We start from the raw sequence: 17,453 nt of genomic DNA, 5'->3' as shown, positions 1-17,453 counted from the left end.
CAGGGGGCGCCGCGGCGGCCGCGCCGCTCTAGCCCGCGGCGGGCGAGTCGCCATGGCAACGGCGGCAGGGCGGCATGGCGGAGCGACGGGCGCTGGAGGTGAGCGGGCCGTGCTGTGCCGGGCCGTGCCGTGCCGGGCCGTGCCGTGCCGCGCCGCCGCCTTACCGCGCCCCTCTGCCTAGACCCGCCTGGTGGAGAACCAGCTGTACGACGAGAGCCTGGAGCTGCCGGAGGCCGAGGAGGCGGGCGGCGCGGCGGTGCGGCCGGCCGGGGCTCGCTCGCCACGGGCAGGGGGTACAGGCCGCCCCCGGGACTGCCGCCGGCCGGGCCCACCCGGAGCAGGCGGCGGCGCGGCCGATGGCGGCAGTGACGAGGAGGGCAGCGGCGGCAAGGTAGGCGCTGGGCCGGCGGCGGGAGGGGCGGCCGGCGGGACGGCCCGGTGAGGTCCCGTCCCTCTCACCTAGGAGGAGGCAGCGGCCCGCTCGGCGCCCCCCGCTGACCCCAGCGAGGGCGAGGAGGAGGAGGACGACGACGACGACGACGACTCGGCCTCGGAGGAGGAGGATTCCTCTGAGACAGACTCAGAGGATGACGCGGAGGATCGCGGGGCTGTGGTGGAGGGGTGAGTGGCGTGGCCGGCCGCACCAGAGGGGCCCTTGCGGCCCCACCGGCACCTTCGTGACCCTGCCGAGGGGAGCACGGCCCTGGGCACGGGGGTGGCCGGCTCATTCCTCCTCCTCGTACCCGGGCAGCTCAAGAGAAAGGCGTTCCTATGCTTGAGGAACTGCAGCCGCTGACAGCAGCTCCTTGGACAGTCCCTGTGCCCGGCTGTGCTGTGCCAAGGAGGGGCACAGCTGGGAGTGACTGAGGGGGTCAGCCAGCCTCCTACCTGTCTTCAGCCCTGGCTGGCAGTGGACACATGAGAGACAAGGAGGGAACACCTCAAGCACATTATTGCTCTCCTAATTGTCCTCCTCCTTCGTCTTCAACTCCGAAACCATTACTAAACCCCCTAGTCGCTGTCCTAATGCCTACCTTTGTGCCGAGCACCTATCCACCTTTTGACATACAAGTCTTTATGATCACAAGCAACTGCCCGTCACTCAAGTGCTTTGTTTTAGCTGGGAGGCCTGAGGCAAAGCACGGCCCAATTATGTTTTTCCTGTCTTTGTAAGAGACAGCTTACTACCTGGTGTTTCAGCTCCCTTCACAATTGTCTTGCACAGCTGGGTCCCTGTTCTTGCTTGTATAGAACCTACCATGCATTAATCTGTGCCTGCATTTCTCATCCTTTCATTAGTGACTTGAGTCTAGGTGATTATGACTACCTGCCAGTATCTTCTGAAATCAAAGAACTCTTTGAGTACATCAAGAGGTGAGTGGAAGGGGTTTTATCTGACACAAAGGAGAGCCAAGAGCCAATTATTGTGGCGAGTTTTGTGGGACAGTCCGTAGCCGCCCATGCTATGATGGTGGTTTTTTGCAGGTATACTCCCAAAACAATAGAGATTGAGCACAAACTGCAGCCTTTTATTCCAGACTTTATTCCTGCGGTTGGAGACATTGATGCATTCCTGAAGGTAAAGTTGCTTCAAGTTCCTCTATACATCCTGGCTGTACAGCCCAGAAGTGGCTGGCCTCTCCCCACAGCAGTGTGTACCTTTGCCCTGTGCTGTTGGAGACAGCGTTCTAGAGACCTGGGGAAACTGGACTCAGTGGTTCAGTCACCTCTCAAACAGCACATACGTAATTTGGGGTGAGGGTTGTGTTTTCCCATGTCTGACACCCCGTGCTTTTCAGGTAGCACTGTGCTACACAACTCCTAATCAAGAGAGCATGCCTACTGAATCCTTTTAGGGTCTGATTTTTAAACCATAGGGAGGCTGTGTAAAAATAGCCCCAACTTCCCCCACTCTCCACTCTAGACTCCTGTAGAAAACAGGGCCTCTGCTTATCTGCAGGTTCCTCGTCCTGATGGCAAGCCTGATAACCTTGGCCTGCTGGTCCTGGACGAGCCATCGACCAAGCAGTCAGATCCCACTGTGCTCTCCCTTTGGCTGACAGAGAACTCCAGGCAGCACAACATCACAGTGAGTCAGAGAAGGGGAGGTCGTGCTTGCTGCTCACTGGCTATGGCAAAACCACATTTCATTCTTACTTTTGTCTCTGTGACTACAGTGTTGCAGCACAGACGGTAACTTAGCTTTAAAAGCAGAAAAAACCTAACCTTTTCCTTTAACCCATAGCTTTAAACTGCAATGGATCTAAGCCTCACTTCAGGCAAGCCTTGGTACAGGCTTTGGATCAGTTTCCTTCAGGTGAAACTTTGTTTCCTTTTGGTTGTCAATACCTGGTTTTCCTGGATGTTTTGTTTGGCAGCTGCTTTTCTGTCTGCAGAAATCAGTTGGTATAGTACAACTAGGAAAGAGAAAAGGCATGGTAAATCAGAGCATAAGCAGGGTTCACAAGAGCCCCAAAACACCATGAAATCTTCCAGGTTCATATTTTTGTTTTTAGCAGCAGATAAAAGTAAGGAGTTTGGAGAATGCAGAGAACAACTCCAAAGCCATTGACAACTGGATTGAAAGTATCAGTGAACTGCACCGCTGCAAACCTCCTGCCACTGTGCATTACACCAGGTGAACCGTTACATCAACTCTCCCTCACACACACTCGTACAGCTTAAGCTTAGGTCAGCGGGAGGCTGGTAGCAAAGTCTAGGAGCGCTGAGTAAAACTATCAGAATATCTCCGAGAGGGGGAAGACATGCTAATTGTCAGGCCATCCTACCATGCACGTGTGCAGGATGTTTCCCTCTGCGCTTCCCTTTCCCTACGTAACTTGAATTAGTTTAACAGCTAGCACACGGAACTTGCAACATAAAAGTGCCTGCATTGACCTTCAGCAGACGCGCACATCTCACTTTCAGCTGTTCAGAATGGAAGCTGTCCCGTTTACAGCAGTCTGGCAGTAAGGAAGCCATGCCAGTTATGTGTGGTCCTGAAGGTTGTCTTCTTTCTCCCCTGGCAGGCCAATGCCCGACATCGAGACCTTGATGCAGGAGTGGTCACCAGAATTTGAGGAGCTCTTGGGAAAGGTACGTTGTCCAAGCGATGGGTGGTTAGCTCAGCAAGTGATGTTAGAAACCATCTTCTGTGAAAGCTGGGTGCCTGCTCCATTCTGAGCTCTTTGCCTGAAGCCTGGCCCATTCAGGTTTGTTCCTGCTTGCCATTTCTCCTTGCCAGAACACCGGGGAGCAGCCTAATGCCTGAATTCCTGGCTGCTATCCAGGTGGCCTCTGCACTTGGCCTGAGACCAGGGTATGCTGTCAGGCTCTGCCCATACAGGAGCAGAGCTGACAGCCTCGTCCCTTCCAGGTGGGCCTCCCGACTGCAGAGATGAACTGTGACCTGACCGAATACATCGACATGATATGTGGTAAGCTGGGGAGACTGCACTGAGCACACAGATGTGCTGCTGGCCTGGTACTGCTTCGCTTAAAGCAAAAGACCTGTAGATGCAGGCTCAGCCCTGAGCAGTCATGATCATTCTCTGCTGCCTTCAGTACAAAGCGGACTACTTATACTGCAGACATCTGCAGCGTTTGATGAAAGGCCCAAGTAATAGTGGGCAGTGGGAAGCTCAGCCTTTACTTACTCTGTGCAGGGCGGTGCAGCCAGGATGCTCTCACACACTTCTGCTTTCACTTGTAGCCATTCTGGACATCCCTGTGTACAAGAGTCGGATCCAGCCTCTGCACATCCTCTTCTCCCTCTACTCGGAGTTCAAGAACTCACAGGTATGCAGCTCCGGACAGGCACCACTCTACCAGCTGGAAGCATTGCAAAGCTTCACTCCTTACCTTTGGCCTTGCTACGCTGTGGGTGTTCATAAAGGGCTGGTAGACCGTGGTAAAGGAATCCAAAGAAAGTTTTCTAAGCTTCTCATTTCCCTAGCACCTCAGCATTGCACAAGAAGCCTCCGATGTGCCACAGGGCTGAGGATGCTGCATTAACAGTCCAGCATAAGCCTGGAATGCTTTTCCCACCAAAGTCAAGGCAACTGCTGAATGTATGGCTCATACAGAGCACTTGCATTTTCAGATGCATGTGTGCAGCATGATTAATGAGACTTGAATCTGCACTAACACATTCTTTCCCCTGCAGCATTTCAAGCCCCTGGCTGATGGGAAGAAGGACAGGAGCCCACCATCCAACGCACCTTCACAAGTGGCAGATGCGGAAGTGTTAAGCTTTACTTGAAGCTTCACATTAAACATTCATCTCCTGGATCAACATCTGCTGCTAGACACGAAGACTTGACCAAAGCAGCCTATGAAGCAGCGTGCAGCACTTTGGAAGCCACCCTGGTTTTGCAGATGCTGCTGAACTGTTCTGCATTCATAGAGTAGAACTTTACTCATCGCATTTATTGTAGAAGCAGCCTAATTGCTCCATCTCAGCAGTAAACTGGCTCTTCCCGATGGCAGGCTCCCTGTGCCATAGATGCTGCAGAACAGGAGCTCCTCAAGTGCACACTAGAAGTACCAGAGCAGGTGGGAATAAATTCCATGCTCAGACACAATGCTTGGATCTGCCCAGTGTGTTCTAAGGTCTGACCTGGGGATGAACCTCCACCGCCCTGTATTATCGAGCCTCTTTTTCTATTCTCAAGCCCCTTAACTGCTGCCAAGGAGAAATAACCAGCGCAACACCACACAGATGCTTGAGAGTGTATTGCTGTTGGGATGACTCTCTCCAGCCCCTACCATGCTGCCTGCCTGTCCATCTGCCACAGCTCTAGCAGGGGCAGAGAGGACCACACAGCAAACAGGCTGTGAACCTGCTGAAACAAGGCTGGTGCTCGGCCTTACTCCGGGAGGAACTGCAGCACTAGCAGCTTAGCAGAGCCTTGGCTATAAACAGCTTTAATGCATTTTGATTGTAGTAGTTTATTAACAAAGTACACAGGCTACATAAATCGTGCCTTGGCTGACAGGCACAGCTACTGAGACCAGCAGCACATAGCTTAACGTGTAGCTGGGGGTCGGTCAGCACCTGCCATCCAACATGGCCTACCCAGCACCCTGGGCTGCCCTTCTCCAGAGGCTGGTACATACCTGGTGCTGGGCAGCCCTGGCTCATGGGCACCACGTGGCGTCTCACAGCCAGATCTCTTCACTGCTCGTGCTGGGCATTTTGTAGACGCGCCCGGATGTCGGGAGCTGGACAAAACCTGCAGGACAAAGACAGCTTGTTGCAGTTGCTTTCTAGGGTGGCTGTGGAGGCCAGTATCCCTGCAGCATGGCTTACAGGGCTGCTCACCTGCCCACGTCCCCTCACTGAGCTTGCTGAGAACTAAGGAGTGCTCCAGCCCTGGCAGTGTGCTCTCCTCCGCGCTGGCACTAGCTCTTACATCCTTGGGAGAAGCTGTGGTGGCAGAAAGGGGCGAGAGCTGGGACACCTGGCCCTCACCCAGCCAGGATCCATGACCCCGTGTTCTCCTCTGCACTGGCACCTTGGGGTCTTACCTCTGGCCTCCTGCATCAGGTCGACGAGGTGCAGGTTGGGTGGCAGGGATTGAGTCTGGCGAGGCAGGCGTGTGCCCCAGGGCTGCACATGCTCGGAGCTGTGGGAGCACTGGCCGAGCGGGCTGCTCCCTCCTGCCTGACCCTTACCTGGCACTGGCTTGGGCCGGCAGCATGCCAGGTAGGCAGCGCAGGAACCCAGGCTGAGCAAGGTGCCCAGGGCCAGGGCTGCTCCAACAACAACGCCCAGGAGGGGCAGCTTCACACGGGCATCCAGCAGCCCTGTATGGACAGCATGGCCCCCTCAGCGTCCCTCCGTATGGCTGCTGCTCTGCACCTGTCCCCACCAACACCTACCTGGGGGCAGGAGGGAGGCAGTGGCAACACCCACACTGTTGGCAGCGCTGAGAGAGAAGTTGCCAGCTGCACTGCTGAGGTGGATGCGGAGCGAGTGGTTGGATAGGCCTGGGTAATGTATGGCACCCAAGAGGAGGAACTCTGAGGTGTTTCCCATCACGTGCCCGTCCTGGTCCACCCAGGTGACGCTGGCAGGTGGGTTGGCTTGCACCAGCGCAAAGAGCACCAGGAGAATCCCAGTGCCATCGACCTGGTAGTGGGCATCTGCCCGCAGGATCTCTGGCTTATCTGGGCAACAAACACAGACAGTGAGATGGGCAGCAGGGATGGGGACAGGGACAGCTAGGGACAGGGGCAGCACAGCCAGGAGCCTGGCGTGCTCACCAGCCATATTTGCACAGGACTGATGAGACGCTGCCGCGCTACGGCTGCGAGGGACATAGGTCATGGTCCTGCTCTGCTCAGGCACAGCCGCACACGCCCTCCCGGTGCCTCCGGCCAGAGCAGGACCGGTGCTGTGGACCTTACACTGCACGTCGAGGAGGACTGAGGCGTTGTAGGTCTTGCCAGAGACCGGGTCTGTCAGGGAGCAGCTGAGCTCACGGTCGGCGCGCCGGGCAGTGAGGGTGAGGGTGCTGGCAGCACCCGTGGCCGAGCAGTTTGCTTCGTGCTTCTGGCCGTTGAGGTACCACACCAGCGCGGTGCCGGGGACCGGCCGGGCGGTCCGGCAGGTGAAGACACGGCTCTCCTCCTCCCTCAGCGTGCACACCGCCAGCGCCCGCCCGTTGATGGTGGGGCCTAGCTCCCCCAGCCCTGCCGGAGAGCCCGCAGCGCATCACAGCCGCGGCAGGGGCCCGCTGCCGGAGCCATGCACTGGACCCCGCCGCAGCCTCACCTGCCCAGCAGAGCACCCGGAGGCTGAGCAGCAGCAGCAGCAGCAGCGGGCAAGGGGCAGCTCGCGGGCAGCCCCGGGGACGCCCCATGTCGTGCCAGCGCTAGGAGAGAGACAGCTGGGACAGGGGCACGCGGGGCCATCCCCGCGCCGGGCCCCCGGCACCCCGGCTCATGGCTGGGGCCGCAGGATGCCGCCAGCCCGCATCTTACCTGGAGCATCGCCGCTGCCGCTTCCAGCCCGGCCCGCAGTGCGGCTCTGCCGCCCGCAGGGCTGTGCACGCGGCGCAGGGGCGGTCCCGGCACGGCTGCGAGCGACCCCCCCCGCCGGGTCGGTCCTGCCGCCCCCGTGGCCCCAGGCACGGCCCAGCAGCGTGCAAGAACGGCCAGAGACCCTCCGGCCAGGGCAGGAGCTAGAACCCTCCCCGTGCCCCCCCGTCATGCCTCTTGCGCAGGACCCCACGCAGCCCACCTTTGCACCCACGGGGCCGCCCGTCTCCGCGGGGCTGTGCACACGCGGGAGTTGCACCACAATTGCCCACAACACTGCGAGCAAAGCCCAAGTGCCAGGGACACGGGGAAGTTTATTTGGGGCTGAGGCAGAGCAAGGCGCGTTTGTCCTTCCTGTCTCCCGGGAGGAGGAGGAATGGGATGTCCAGCACCTGAGACAGGCCTCCTCCAGCCACCAGGACGGGCCCGCCTGAGCCACGCATTGCCTCTCCCATTTCACTCGCTGCCGGTGCCACCAGGGTTGCGCAGCCGCCCCAGCATCTCACAGAGCATCTGGTTGCAGAGTGCCGAGTAGGGGTTCAGGAGCACCAGCTGCCGCCGGGCAAAGGTGCTGCCCAGCCGCGCCGCCTGCTCGAAGTCCTGCCGGGCGTCCTCGTCCTGAGCGTGCAGCTGGCGGATCAGGCCACGCTGCACGAAGCTCTGGCAGGCGGCACGGCCGCGGCCCCGGCTCAGGCGGATGGCTGTATCCAGGTCCCGCAGGGCGCCTGGCCGGGGGAGAGGGGCATTGGGGTGGGCTGGGCATACCCGGGGGCCACCTGCCACCCGCCACCCGGCCGCACCAGCGCTGCTCACCTGCCACGTCCCCCCGCAGCCGCAGGGCCTGTGCCCGGTTGTTGTAGCCTGAGGCACGCTCTGGCAGCAGGTGGATAGCCTCGCTGAACCTCTCCAGGGCCGTGCTCACGTCCCCCGACTCGGCAGCAGAAACCCCCTGCAGCTCCAGGTCCCGGACCTGCTCCAGCAGTTCCTGCGCGAAGCCTTCCCCTGGAGCGGCACACCAGGGCCCCCTCAGCTAGGGACGTGGCTGGTAGCGGGGGTGCCCCAGGCAGCAGCCCCACCATCCACCGCACAGCCGCTGTGCTGGGGTGCGAATGGACACAGGGCAGGGCACCAAGGCCCGGACTCTTGCCTGCCTGCATGCCCTCCTTCCGCCGCCGCACAGGGACCCCGCTGCCGACTGCAAGAACACAACACCGAGAACCCAACACAGCGTCACCTCACCTTCATCCTGGGCATCTTCCTCCTCCTCCTCATCCAGCCCAGGGATATCCCCAAAAGGGGTGCTGGGGTTAAAGATGGTATGCAGGACGGCCCTGTCGTTCGCCGTGGCCATGGCGCCCTCCGCGCCGAGTGCTGAGAGCCCTCGTGGGTTAATGTTCACACTGCTGGCACCATTTGTCCTATCCCAGCCCCTGAGGCCGCGAAGCCCAGCTGGGAGCCCCACAGCCTCCCAAGGTGACCTATGCCCAGCAGCAGCGGCTGGCTGGAGCCCGGCACCTCCCCACTGAAACCCCGCTGCAGTGTGGGGCAGGCAAAGTGGCCCTGGACCCCCCCAGCGCTCCCACCCATGGCTGCCGGCCAGCGGCTTCCGTCCCTCCGCGAGCTGCCAAAAGTGGTGACATGGTGGAAGCAGCTCCTCCACCCTCATGAAGAAATCAAGAGCAACCCTGTGCAGCAATAAACTTGACATGTTTATTAATTAAACTATCACTTAAATAAAAAAAAGTGCATAGAAAATAAACATGTTTAAAAACTCCTTTTTTTTTTTTTTACAACTATGTACACTTTTTTTATTTTTACATTCAGTCTTTTGCAGAGCTTTCAGCATTTTTTTAAACTAGTAAAGTATTTCCTTCTTCCCTGTGACAGGGAGTTAACACTGATGTACTTTAGACAGGTTTCCTCTTTTTTTTTTTTTTTTTTTTTTTTTTTTAAAAACAAAACAAAAACAAAACACCAGAAGCTTGGAAGAACACAAGAAAAAAAAAAAAGAAAAAAAAGAGAGATTTGTTATACATGATAAGTTGTCAAGAAATGTATTTCTAGAACATAACCTTGCTTTTGCAGAGCTTTTTTTTTTGTCTTTTTTTTTTTTTTTCCTGAAACAATTATTCACCTACCTGTATTTACTAAAGAGACTGTTAAGCTCAATAAAAGAAACACCACAAGTATAGTTCTCGGTTGATAGACAAAGCTACTGTACCTCGTTAAAAAGATACCAGGAAAGCACAGAGCACATTTTTTTTTTTCCCCCCTATATGCAGGTGGTACCCCAACATTCATAACCAAAACAAGGAAGAAAAGGAAGAAACCAAGTTGTACAAGTACTGACTGGTAACAAGAAGGGCCAGGAAAGGCTGAGCCGCCCGCTCCCGGCTCCCCAGCCGCCCTCGCCTTAGCAGCTGCGGCCAGGCAGGGACGCACGGCCCACCTTTCCTGGCCTCATTAGCAACTGTAACACAATCCTTATCTATAGTGTTAAGAGAAGTAAAAGCCATGGACCGATACTGAACTAGGCTTCATTACACGGTGCATTACTATATTAGTTCCTATATATATCGTATTTATAGTTATAAAAAAAACCAAAACTTGCGAGTGTAGAGAGTGGACCAGTAGTATGAGTTTGAATGGCATGATTCCGCACGAAGACTCTCGCTGAAGAACCTGGTATTGCTTTGAAATGAAAGAAAACCAGAAAGAAAAGATACCCAGCCCTTTGCAATGACCCGCTTTTCCTTAAAAAAACCAAACAAAACCCATGTTGGTTTGTACAAAGAAAAATAAAACCATAAACGCACTAAGGTTCTTTTTTTTTTTTTTTTCCTTAGTATTTTCAGATTCCGTGATCTGTGTCAGTCCTTATAAAATATACATTCATACACGGGGGGGGAAAGCTGCGCTGCACTCACCACCAGCCCGGGGAGGCCAGGGCCAAGGGGCAGGCGGGCAGGCAGATGGCAGTGAGCCCAGGCGCTCGCTGCTGCAGCCACTCATCCCGAGCCCGCCGCAAGGCACCGCACAGCTTCCCAGGGGTACAGTTAGTTTCACTGGCCACAGCGGCTGCTGCCGAGGCAGCCGCGACGGGTATAGCAGCAAAGCAGACAGCAGCCAGACCCGCGGGCTCAACCGCTCCTTGCGGGAGGAGAGATGCCTGGCGCTTGCTTCCTGGGGGGGTCCTGTGGCACACCGCTCCCCCTGACCCACTTCCCCGCTTCTCCCTACGCTTCGGGGTGGCTTTGGGCAGTGCTTCCCAGATGGAGCCTCATCCCGCAGCCAGGCAGATGGAACTGATTCGCTTGCTGGGGAAGATGCTCCTTCTGTGTCACTGGCACACAGCAGCAGCGTGGGTGAGAAAACACGGTGGAGCTGGGCTACTCTGGTCGACTCATGGGCTTCACCAAGGCAAGGGCTGTCCCCCAGCACTGCCATCAGAAACGGGAAAGGAAAAGGACTGCGAGCAGCTGCACCCGGGGACGCGGGGCCAGGAGCCCCCGGGCACAGGCTCTTTGGCCTCCTCAAGGTATGTGCGTTCCCAAACTGTCAGTGCATCAAATCATCTCAGTAACAAATGCAGCGTCAATTTGACTTTTCTTGCAACAGTTATCACCAAATAATCATCACACAGTGCAATAACAAAAGGAAACTGGCAGTAGGTGACTCTGAGTGAGTGCCGTTTTCCATTCTCAGGTCAGAGGATGGGGCCTCAGGGCCCAAAGGGTGCGGGTTCAGGCTGCCCTGCCGGGAGCACTGGGGGAGTCAGCAGGCTCTCTTCTCTCTCCCTTCCCTTTCCCACCGACTGCCGATGCTTTTTCAGGGCAGCCCACCAGCCTGCCACCTCCCAGCATGGCTGCCAACACACCTGCAGGGACAACTCAGAACAGTGAGGGCACTTCCTGCTTACTCTTCACAGAAAAACCCATCTGCCCTCAAGAGAGGGGCTGCAGGATGAGGCACCTGTCCCAGAGCAGCCTCCCAGCAAGAGAGGTATTGAGAGCCAGGTCTCCCTCTCTCATTTTACCTTGCTTTTCCTTCTCAAATACACGCAGGATGCTGGCACAGGCAGGGCAGCATCACGCCTTCTGCCTCGGGGCACAGACAGTTGTTCAGACAGAGTCAAACTCCTCCTAAGCTGGGCAAGCCTCCCTCCTGCCCCCATCTCAACGGGTACATAAAATTTAAGGTCCAGCCAAACCTCCTGGAAACAGTTACTGAAGTCAAAAAGGCAGAACAAGAGTAAAAATTAAAAATAAAGTGTACCCCCCCCCCCCCCGCCTCTGGAGAGAGGATCAGACTGTGTCCAACCAGGTATTTCCTATAACCGTCCTATGAAAATAATAAAAAAAAAATCATTAAAAAGAGATTCTCTTAAATTAGGATAATACCACTGTTTAAAAAGCCTCGTCATAAGTGCTTTCCCCTATGAAGTGCTTCTCATAGAAAAATATACAAAATATATTTACATTTATAAAACCTTAAATACTAAACTGTAAACAGAACAGAGCAAAATCCAATGTCGTCCTTTGTTAGCCTTGGGGCTTTTGACTTCTTTCTCTGTGGTTTTGATTTGGAGGCATGAAGCAGACCCAAATGGGAGGAGGATTTACATGACTAACTGGGACGACAGTGTCTTTGGATTCACTTGAAACAAGCTTGGTGCCTCTGCTGCAGCAACTTCAACCATGCCCACTGCTAATGTATTTCCTATGCGCTTCTGGATGCTGCACGATGCAGATGAGGCTGGTTAATGTTTGGCCTTGTTTTTGCAGGGAACTCACGTGCTGTTTCAGTGCCTCTTCCCGTACCTTCCAGGGAAGACAATATGACTACACCCAAAGATGAACCACACCTGCTCGCAGGATCACACCCTTCTCCCCCAACCTGGCCCTCTGATGCCATGGCAAGGCTGAGCAGAGCAGACACTGTGGGAGACTCCATACAAGTCCTGCCTAGCTCCTGCTCTGCAGCGCTACACAGCCAACCCTGGAGCCGGATCTCACTCCCCATCTCACCCTGGAGACAATGGTCCCTCAGACCAGCTCCACAGTGGCAGAGAGGCTGCCAGCCAGAAGCACCTTGTGCCCACAAGGGCTGGCACAAGCTCCCTCTCTGCTAAAGAATGCCATGAATTCCCCTTCCCTCAGATGGGGATTTTGGAGTGAAGTGCTAGCCAAACCCTCCTCAGTCTAGTTGCGGGCTGCTCTGTTCCGCTCTCCCCGGATCGGCCTTCCTCGACGGAACCAGCCAAGCCGCACCCATGCAATGCACCAGGCTGCCCACGCCACGCCGGCCCGTACACAAATAGTGTTTTGCAGATGCAGAGCACAAAGAACCACAGACACCTGCGCAGTCCTGGGGGCAGCTGGTTGGCGGGGCGCAGTCTCTCCCCCTAGGAGACAAGCTCATTCAAACGCTGTGCTACTGAACTCGGGACACAGTCCTCGAAGGCAGTGGCAAGCTCCATGTTCAGCACTGAACCACGAGACGGAGAGGGATGGAGGGGCAGGATCCATGATCACTCCCCCACGCTTGGGCCTAGGCTGACCTCCCCTCCCCTCTCCCACTCATTAGCCCCAGACTGAGAAACAAATACCAGGGGCAGGGGGAAATGAGAATAGCAAAAACATAATCACGCTGAGGATCTTCTCCAGTTGCCCATGTCTTTCACGAGGGTAAGTGTGCACATATGAGACATGAAGATGTGGACTCTGACAGAGAAACGCAGCCGCCAGTCAGGTCGCTGAGCCCAGCTGATCTTCAATCCTGCCTCTGGCCCCCCCTGTCTGGTCCAAAGGGCTGGGGCGGGAGTTACTTGAAGCTTTGGTTTGCCCCAGGCCCTTCAGGGCTCACTTGCAGCTGATGGAAGTCCTAGTTTAAAAACTTCCTGCACTTCTTGGCGCCGCAGTTACAGGGCAGTTTGTTGCTGGCGTCTTCAATGGGGAACTTGTAGTCGTAGGTGAGCTCTTCCCCGCGGTAGATTTTGCGCATGGCAAAGATGACAATGTGTTTCTGGCCATCGATGTTGATGACCCGGGAGTAGCAGTTAGGCTCGCAGGAGTGATTGATGAAGCGGGCCGCGTTCCCATGCATGGTGGCATCCACCACTTCAGAGTCGTCAACGCGGAACATGTAGCAACCGATGCCCTAACGTTAGGAGGAGAGAAAGAGGGTTAGCTCAGGACAGTGAAGACTGAGCCACCCTAGGAGAAACCTAGCTCACTACAGCAACCAGAAGTCAAGCCTTTAAGAGCATCTGCAATCTCTCTTCCCTTGTCTTCATAAGCTCACATTGGAATCATTTCATCCCTGCACCCACTGGATCTGCAATGATCCAAGAAGGGACTGAGACCCTTCCCAGGCTGCAGGAGAACAGCAGCAGTGCCTCCAGAGCTCCAGCAAGGGAAATACCCTGAAGAGTCTCTAATCCCCATTTGTGATGTGGCAAACGCAGTTTTCACACAAGCCTGTCCTACCTTCACAGCCACTTTCTACTTTGCCCCAACTCTCTAAGAATTTCTACAGAAGCCCACAACTCACCTTACTGTCGTAGTACTTCTCTCGTTTGTCAGTGAGGATGGAGCGAATGACGTTGCCTGAATATTCGATCACCATCTCACCTGCATCGATATTCCTTTTGCAGAACAGACCCCGGCCATGGATGGGAGACCTAAAAAAAAAAAAAAAAAAAAAGCAACAAGGTAAGCAAGTACTGTGGACAATACAAGCAAAGCTCAGAAACACAAGACTGTAAACACTAAGGGAAACAGATTATTCATTACAGGGATCCCTGCCGTATCACTACTCTTGTATAACATAATGCTAGAGAGGACAAAACTAGGTCTCTCCTGCCTGCCCTTAAGCACGTGCCTTAGCTATTACCAAGGTAAGCCAGCAAGCAGTAAGTACTTTGTGCTCAGGATTACTTTTCAAATATGTAACTTGGGCAGGCAGAAGGAGGGAAAAATCCCAAACCTGCATTTTCCCCTCAACTTTATAGTCTGACTTCATAGAGGATTTTCAGTTTTCACCTTCCTCTGCCCCAGAGACCATGGTACCAGAGCAAAACAGTACCTGTAGACACCAACTGCTTCCTTGGAGGTCTTCTTCAAGTGTCGGAAGCGCATGGGCATTGGCAGATCCATACTAGTCGCCCTCCTAGAACACAGAGATGCTGCTAAGCGGTGACCTTTAATGGAGGGTCTGTGCCATGTATTATCTGGGATACTTCCCAAGATGCAATAGTTTAGACACTGCAACACTGCAGCCCACTGAGAACAAAATCAAAATTAATTCAGTGGGCTTAAATATATGTAAAAGATCACTTCCTCCCTTTCCTGCCCAAATTCTCATCAGGTTGTTTTACATTAGCGAGGAAAAGAAACATTCAAAGGAAGACTGGCCTGGTAGTCACCTTCAGCTATCAGCTCTCTTGCTATTGTAGGCGTCTTCATTGTATTTGCTAGTACTCTGTAACTTTCAGATTTTAAACACCACCTCAAAGAATGCAATATGTAATAACTAAGGCCAATCAGGTCATTTTAGCACCACAGCATTATTCTCCCCTTTTAACCTTTAAACCCTGCTGCATACCGGGCTGATTTCAGCTGTACTTCTTCCTCTTCCTCATCATTTGGGTTGTATTCTGGGGGCTGTCGGTGTTTAGAAGCCAAGAAATTAAACATATCGAATGCAGATTTCCTGCAATTTAAAGAGACCAAAGGAAGTTTGTTTTACTGACTGAAACTACACTTGTGGTTGCCAGAAGTTTGGTGTTTTGGTTTTTTTTTTTACTGCTTTACACCTTCACCAGTCTGTCCTCTCTTAAAGCTTCTTTGCATCAGGCTAACAACCAACAGTTTCTGAGAACTGTGAATGAAAGCACCAGCCAGACAAGCTTTGTTAAACAAAGCAACAGCAAAATGCAGGCTCCTGCTAACATTTCTTTCTGACTGAGAGCTTCTAGCACTGCAGAGATTTGTTTCTGTCCTGGTTTCAGCCGGAACAGTTGATTTTCTCCTTAGTAGCTGGTACAGTGCTGTGTTTTGGATTTGGTGTGGCAGTGTTGATAGTACACTGCTGGTTTTAGTATAAATGTTACTTAGCAACAACTAAGTCAAGGACTTTTCAGTTTCTCAAGTCCTGCCAGCAAGAAGGCTGGAGTGGCATGAGAAATCATGAGGGGACACAGCCAGGACAGCTGACCTGAAATAGCCAAAGAGGTATTCCATACCATAGAATGTCACACTGAATATATAAACTGGGTGGGTGGGGAGGGGTTGACCAGGGCCTTGTGATCGCTGCTGGGGCACTGGCTGGGCATTGGTCAGTGGGTGGTAAGCAATTGTCTTGTGCATCAGGTTTTTTCCTCTCTTCCCTTTGGATTTCATTCCTCTCCTCTTCTCCCCCCTAATATTACTACTACTACTTTATTATCATCATCATCATCATTATTATTTTGGGTTTTTTTCCTATTTTAATTATTAAATTGTTCTTATCTCAACCGTTGAGTTTTACATTCCTTTTCAATTCTCCTTCACATCCCTTGGCAGGGGGTGGAGTGAGAGAGTGGCTGCATGGAACTTAGTTTCTGGCTGGGGTTAAACCGTAAGTTGCTTATGCTCTGCCACAGAGTTGGATAATCAATCGAGTAAATGGGCTGTTAACCTTAACAATGACAAAGCTCACACTTGCCTCAGGTGGACTTCAGCCCTAGCAGAGCCATGTGGATTCAGAGGAGGTTCATTGGCCTCCTCTGGCTTATGAAATCTGAACTTGTAGTTGTGGCAGTGCTTTGCTCCGTACAGTTGCTCTATCAGGAACACAACAGTGTCGTGGATAATCCCCAGCATCCTCAAACCATTCACACCTGGATCAAGAGAAGGAGCACAACAAACGCAAACTGACTGCAGACTCTGAGCAAGAGAACACAGCAGCTTGTTACATACAACCTGTGTGCTAGCCTGCAACTGTCACAGCAGCACTGTATTAGCTAGGTCATTCCACATAAGAGTTTTAAATAATTTCATCAGGAAGAAATTATCCTCCATAAAGCAGTCAGCAGCTGAACTGAAACTCTTAAGGCTCTGCTGAACCCACAGAGAGATCTGTTTGCAGACAGAACAGAGTTTAGCACCGGACATTACCTGCAAAAGATAGCTGTTTCAGGCGGGCATTAGAACGGGCTTCTTGAACTTTGTCAGTCAGTGACTTCCAGGCATCTGCAGTCACACAAACAGAAGACAAGATAGAGAGAGAGTATCCGGGCGCTGGGCAGCGAGGACTGCCGAAACAGGTGCCTTGCTATGCCTGTTATTTTGCTGCATCTTATCAGGTTTCCAGTGAAACAATACTGTTGGTAGAGTTCTAAGTACATGTGCAGTATGCTGTTTTCCAACAAATACTCATATTTAAATAAACTAACTGGAGAATGTGAAGTTTGCATCCTTTCCTGGGCCATAAATTAAGATCCTTAGATACAATTGCTCCCATCCTCTCCAAAATTCACTTTGGCAAAGAGGGAAGTAAGAATCTTCAGCAGCTCGTCTGGAGGACAGTCTAGATAACCAGTGCGGATGAGAAAGTAGGGTATTTTTTGACAAAATATGGTTCGACACCATTGGTTAATTGATAAAACAAAAATAGGACAATGATATATATTCATTGAATATATTCTATTGAAAAAAATTAAAATCAATACAATCCAGACATTGTTAGGAACTAGGATTGTTCTAGGGCTGTAAATCAAGGTTTGGTCTTTTTTTTTTTAATTCCATTAAAAAGGCAAGTAAGAGATCCTCAGAAGTCAACGTCACTTCTAGCACAGCAAGGTAAAACCAGTACAGCCAAAAATGCACAGTTCTCACCTTCAATGCTTTCTGCGCAGATTTGAAAGCCATCATCACTAGAGATCTCAAAAACCAAACCTTTCTTTGGTTTCTTCTCACCAAGACACTCTTTCCTTTTTTGCTCTTGCTGAAGCCAAAACATAAGTGGGGAGCTGAAAGTGCTCTCTTCTTCCTCGAGAGCTTTTGAGCCTAGAAAAGAGAGAAGACGGCATGACAATGGAAATTGAGTAGAATTATTCTTTTCCCACTGTTTTTTCCACAACTGAAAATTACTTACTAAACTTGCCTTTTGATGACCAGTAAATACATCCAAGAAAAAGAATCTAGACAGTGTTGTGTTAAGAGTGTGAAATCTCAAGTGCTGAAATTTTCACAAACTAAAAATAGAGACGTAACTATTTGTCTGGTATCTATTAATAGCAAACCAACACTTCCTCCTTTCATAGCAAGAATAACATGACTATTAGCTCCGAGATTTTTCTTCTGAGAGAAGAAGACACACAAAACACAAAACTTCAGGGTACTAATTTCCTAGGCCTGGAAAGTCCC

General features: G+C 52.8%; 4 protein-coding genes and 1 long non-coding RNA gene across 7 annotated transcripts in view; 1 reads left to right on the top strand and 4 right to left on the bottom strand.

Moving 5' to 3' along the window:
- Positions 1-2: 2 nt before the first annotated feature.
- Positions 3-4,583, top strand: IFT46 (intraflagellar transport 46). 3 transcript variants are annotated; one of them, XM_055819231.1, is made up of 11 exons: positions 3-98; positions 182-391; positions 464-621; positions 1,300-1,374; positions 1,486-1,579; positions 1,961-2,089; positions 2,520-2,638; positions 3,030-3,096; positions 3,377-3,437; positions 3,713-3,798; positions 4,166-4,583. In XM_055819231.1, the coding sequence occupies exons 1-11, from the start codon at positions 75-77 to the stop codon at positions 4,259-4,261; spliced, it is 1,119 nt and encodes a 372-aa protein (XP_055675206.1). In that variant the 5' UTR covers positions 3-74; the 3' UTR covers positions 4,262-4,583. The 3 variants fall into 3 exon arrangements, with proteins under 3 accessions (XP_055675206.1, XP_055675205.1, XP_055675207.1); XM_055819230.1 differs by having other exon boundaries at positions 2,517-2,638; XM_055819232.1 differs by lacking the exon at positions 4,166-4,583 and adding an exon at positions 3,956-4,159 and having other exon boundaries at positions 2,517-2,638.
- On the bottom strand, positions 1,525-2,519 carry LOC129785727 (uncharacterized). Its single transcript, XR_008749872.1, has 2 exons — positions 2,350-2,519; positions 1,525-1,696 (listed from the first exon to the last, which is right to left on the bottom strand). It is a non-coding gene; the product is annotated as an uncharacterized LOC129785727 (long non-coding RNA).
- TMEM25 (transmembrane protein 25) lies at positions 3,747-7,223 on the bottom strand. The gene is given in 9 exon segments (XM_055819237.1): positions 3,747-3,831; positions 5,119-5,234; positions 5,324-5,428; positions 5,530-5,808; positions 5,884-6,171; positions 6,412-6,696; positions 6,988-7,037; positions 7,039-7,072; positions 7,075-7,223. Coding segments are annotated over 8 exon segments (1,257 nt in total). The 5' UTR covers positions 7,217-7,223; the 3' UTR covers positions 3,747-3,831; positions 5,119-5,160.
- A 98-nt stretch (positions 7,224-7,321) lies between these two features.
- On the bottom strand, positions 7,322-8,478 carry TTC36 (tetratricopeptide repeat domain 36). The gene is made up of 3 exons (XM_005240053.3): positions 8,284-8,478; positions 7,858-8,046; positions 7,322-7,769 (listed from the first exon to the last, which is right to left on the bottom strand). The coding sequence occupies exons 1-3, from the start codon at positions 8,393-8,395 to the stop codon at positions 7,501-7,503; spliced, it is 570 nt and encodes a 189-aa protein (XP_005240110.1). The 5' UTR covers positions 8,396-8,478; the 3' UTR covers positions 7,322-7,500.
- Positions 8,479-8,732: 254 nt separating this feature from the next.
- Positions 8,733-17,453, bottom strand: part of KMT2A (lysine methyltransferase 2A) — a 49,029-nt gene continuing 40,308 nt past the window's right edge. Inside the window, 7 exon segments of the mRNA XM_055819213.1 lie at positions 8,733-13,203; positions 13,597-13,726; positions 14,131-14,214; positions 14,650-14,757; positions 15,751-15,925; positions 16,203-16,277; positions 16,923-17,093. Of these exon segments, the coding sequence (XP_055675188.1) occupies positions 12,928-13,203; positions 13,597-13,726; positions 14,131-14,214; positions 14,650-14,757; positions 15,751-15,925; positions 16,203-16,277; positions 16,923-17,093 (1,019 nt within the window). The 3' untranslated portion in view covers positions 8,733-12,927.

The sequence above is a fragment of the Falco peregrinus genome, chromosome 15 (assembly GCF_023634155.1).
Source record: "Falco peregrinus isolate bFalPer1 chromosome 15, bFalPer1.pri, whole genome shotgun sequence".
In the NCBI taxonomy this organism is placed as follows: Eukaryota; Metazoa; Chordata; class Aves; order Falconiformes; family Falconidae; genus Falco; species Falco peregrinus.
Note: the sequence above shows the minus strand (reverse complement) of the source record. Positions and strands in the feature narration are given on the sequence as shown.